The sequence below is a fragment of the Drosophila eugracilis genome, unplaced genomic scaffold (assembly GCF_018153835.1).
Source record: "Drosophila eugracilis isolate 14026-0451.02 unplaced genomic scaffold, ASM1815383v1 contig_602, whole genome shotgun sequence".
NCBI lineage: Eukaryota > Metazoa > Arthropoda > Insecta > Diptera > Drosophilidae > Drosophila > Drosophila eugracilis.
In genome coordinates, this window is record NW_024573484.1 from 28 (window position 1) to 4090 (window position 4063).

The 4063-nt window shown below is 39.1% G+C and overlaps 1 protein-coding gene across 1 annotated transcript; it reads right to left on the bottom strand.

Moving 5' to 3' along the window:
• Positions 1-2011: 2011 nt before the first annotated feature.
• LOC108113881 (splicing factor 45) lies at positions 2012-3697 on the bottom strand. Its single transcript, XM_017224586.1, has 3 exons — positions 3460-3697; positions 2430-3405; positions 2012-2377 (listed from the first exon to the last, which is right to left on the bottom strand). The coding sequence occupies exons 1-3, from the start codon at positions 3574-3576 to the stop codon at positions 2283-2285; spliced, it is 1188 nt and encodes a 395-aa protein (XP_017080075.1). The 5' UTR covers positions 3577-3697; the 3' UTR covers positions 2012-2282.
• Between the last annotated feature and the right edge of the window lie 366 nt (positions 3698-4063).

Genomic DNA, 4063 nt, shown 5'->3' on the forward strand with positions numbered 1-4063 from the left:
CTGAAGAGTGTATATAGGGGGCACTTCGTATTTTTTTATGGGCTTTATTTCTGGTTCGAGGTCAACCTTAAAGAGTTGCTGTGGCTTTATATCCCTGTTAAGGATATTGAAGACTGTCTTAGCGCTAAATCCCTTTTCTTGTAGCGCCTTTGTTATCTCTGCAGGCGATACTTCGGCCTCTTTGCCCTTAAGTACGACTTGCAGCCCCTTGCTGCTTTTTAGCTGATACGTGTAAAAGTTTTTTTTTTTCGGTGAGATATTTCGATAATACTATGTAATTATCTTCAGACTTCGTTTGAACTTTTGTTTCCTGGATGTTCCCCTTTACGAGTGGTATTATGTGAAAATTGTCCTTGCCAATAAGCTCTATAATTTTGTTGACAAGAACCTTGGAACTTTACGTTTAAAAATTCGGTCAAGTTTGGGGCAATTGACCGTGTTTGGGAAGAGCTTGCATTACTTTCGGTTGCTTTGAAAGAGAAGTAAGCGTTGTTTCTTTGAACTGAGAGCCGTCTCTCGTCTTGCTCACGTTGACGTTGTGTGCGAACGTCGCTTAAACTCATTGCAATCGAGGTTGAGTTTGTTAGAATTTTAGCGATTTCATCGCTGAAAGCGTCTTTACGCGTTGTTGTTGGTTTACGAAACCAGTCACTGCACTTTTTGGATATTATTGAATACTTTTTTTCCCGGAGCACAATAAAATACACGTCTGCATACCGCAACGGTTCGAGTGACTTCTTAAAACAAAAAAAATTCGAATTTTATCGGCGCAGATTAATTTTTTGAAAATCAGTCAGTTGGCCAGATAAGCTGTATGGTGTCGGGGAGATATGACTTTAAAAACAATTTAAAAGCAGATTTCGGTACATCTCAGCTATCAGGAAGAAGCGTTGAAGGCAATCGACACCACTCTACAGAAATATTGGTTTGTGGAGGACTTGCCGCCTAAAGCTAATTCCGTACTTCTGTTGTGTACAACACCTTGAGAAAAATACTTAAAGACTGTCGTCCAGAAGGTTCGTTTCAGGCTGGTTTCGGCAAGCAGAAAGACAGACAGACAAGGAGTCATACTAACAGACAGACAGACAGATAGACTGCAAGAATGAAATTTTGCTAGTGGAAATTTCCTAAGCGCCACCTATTGTCGGAGAAAGCATGTTGGGTAACTGATAGTGACGTCACTGCCCATGTGAGGCCTTATAACTTAAATTTCTTTATAAATAGCGATTTAATAGAGATTGACAAAAATAAGTTATACAAGATATAAGTTATACAGTTGCAGTGACATCTTTCAAATACGAACTTTTCAGCAACAACTTTCTAGCTCTTACATTTCCCGAGATTTTCGAATTTTTGGTTTTCGGGTTTTGTGGGCGTGGCTTGATCGGACAAAAACAATTCGCTTAAGAGGCATCATTAAAACCTACATGCTTAATCCGAACTTTCTAACATTTATAGTTACCGAGATATAAGCATTTCCAGAAAATGCGAAAACCGTCTTTTGATCTTGGTGGGCGTATGGGTGGGTAATAATAATAGTAGATAATAGTACCACTACCAAATGCGCTGGCATCCAAAGATTATACAAACTGAATTTAAACTTTCTAGCTCTAATAGTTCGAGATTTCAGCGATTTTAGTTTTTCTTGATTTGTGGGCGTTAAACTTGCGCTGTCTAGGGACCTCAAGAATCTTCATGCTTAATCTCAACTTTGTTTCTGTAATAGGTTCTGAGATCTCAGCGGTCATACGGACGGACGGACGAACAGACTGACGTGGCTCAATCGACTTCCCTATTGATCCTTATTAAGAATATATATACTTTATAGGGTCAGAAACCCTCCCTTCTATCTGTTACGTACTTTTCAACGAATCTAGTATACTCTTTTATTCTACTCTACTCTAGTAACGGGTATAGAAAGAATTATGAACCCGAAAATTGGCATAGACGAAATACATGAGAGTTTAAGCCTGAACCCAACACATACATATCCTAATGTTTCCATAAAAAATTTTAATTTAATTATTTAGTAATTTCATTACTGAGTTCTAAGGTGGGACTCCCAACTTTCTCTTATAATATAAAAGAATCAAGGCTCATTCGGAATTTTACTGTACGTATAACGGATATAAAATTCTCTAACCAACAATCTGATGAATTGGGAGCGGAAACCATTGATAAATAAATGCAGTGTGAAAACTAACTTCTTAAATTCAAATATCTGGGATTTTGGAACAGTTTTGGGTCATACCGTTTTAACATGTGTAGGTTAAGTATTAAAGTTAATTTAATTGGAAACATTTAAACTTGTCGTAATTGAAAAAACCCGCTCGTACTTGACGACCTCCAAAAAAGCGTCCATTCAAGTCCACTACAGCTGTAAAGAAAAACATTAGCTATATTTTTTTTTAATATAATGTAAATATAACCTTTAATGGCACTTTCGATGCGCTTAAATTCCACGAATATTTTAACAGCATCCTCAGGGACGGTGTCAAATGCTTCGTGAATGATGACCATGTTCACTTCCCCGTACTTTGTATTGCACTCGTCCTTTACCTCGGGCTCCAACTCATCATCTACGTCTCCGGGGCCTACCATGTTGCGAAGGAAAACTACTTTGCTAGGTGATTTCATAATCTCTGTAATGCTGGGCTCTGTATCGGAGTCGTTACTTAGTCTCATTGGCGAACTAATCGCGGGGGACGATATTGACGACGGCGGTGGAAAAACGTCTTTCTGGTGTATGATGCGACCGCCCCGTTTAGAGGTTTTCTCAACTTGCAGGGCTATTGACATACCCTGCTCGGATTTTCCAAGTCCGTGTCCATCCCTAAACCCATATTTAGCCATAATTTTGGCGGCTACCGAGCTTGCTGATTGCGGCACGGTAAGGTTGAACGATCCATCTCCACTATCATTGAAAATTTCTTGAAGCGAAGGAGGAGGAGCGATCGTGGCACCTCCTCCCTGCTTAGATGCAGGGACCGAAGATGGGCTCTGCGTGTCATTATCGTGTTGACGCTGGCCAAGAGCGCTAAATTTAATATTAGGCGGCAAGACGTCGTCTTTATGGACTTCTCGACGACCTATACGTCCTCTTTTCCGCTCCCTGTCTTTGTCTATATCACGTTCTTCTCGCTTGGGCCCATCCACGCTGCCACAGGCGCTACCTCGGGACTTCTCATTGCATTTTGTTTTGTTTTTGATTTTTTCGTATTCATTTGGCCATTGCGGATCGTACTCGTCCAAAAAATCCCAGTCTTCCTTATGTTGGTTTATTATCTTGGGCGGTATGGCTTTGCCAGTAATAATGGGCTTGGCTACCTTACACATTAAAGCAATACATTGAGCATCTGATTCAACGGAGCGCTTAGCTTTAAGATTAACCACCGGTGTCATCAGCTGCATTGAATTAATATGTTATATCGTATTAAAAAATATAGTTAGAACTCTTACAGGTTTTTTGACAGCCTTTTTTACCACCAGCTGGGTTTGTAACATTTTTATTCCCGACGACCAGCCATCTATTTGGTTCGTTCTTGGCTTGGTGTCTATATCGTCGTAAAGATTCATCTACTTAAATTTTAAAATAATTGCCTTTCGAGATATACGCTACTAATCCGAAGGAGCTAAGTACATTACACCGAAATATATGTACTAGTGGAACTATAAGATGTGCTTCAACTTTACGTCGATGACTTAGCGGCGATTAAGAATCAGTGGAATATGAAACATCACATTACTAAGCGATTCCGTGTTCCAAAGAACGTGTTAAAATATATAAAAGCACCTTTCCCGATATTTTAAAAATGTTTTAACTATTCCCATACAGGAAGTTCCAAGTGCTAGACTTGATAAATATCATCCCATTCGATATTTTAGATAATTTATCTTTAGTTTTATATTGTGATATCCCTACTAAACTTACTATCCCGAACTCTACTATATATGTATATTTGCATATTATTTACATGTTTGTTTTTATTTAAAAACAGGAGCTTATCGACAACGGTTGATGATAGCCGCGTGCGACGTTCACTTATAAGTTGTCCAGCTTTAC

What these genes read in the sequence shown, in the direction of transcription:
- LOC108113881 (XM_017224586.1), bottom strand. Translation starts at nt 3,576, where the DNA reads ATGAATCTTTACGACGATATAGACACCAAGCCAAGAACGAACCAAATA. An exon ending in AAAAGGCTGTCAAAAAACCT is followed by an intron (nt 3,406 to 3,459) that starts GTAAGAGTTCTA and finishes AATTCAATGCAG; the next exon opens with CTGATGACACCGGTGGTTAA. An exon ending in CATCGAAAGTGCCATTAAAG is followed by an intron (nt 2,378 to 2,429) that starts GTTATATTTACA and finishes TTTTCTTTACAG; the next exon opens with CTGTAGTGGACTTGAATGGA.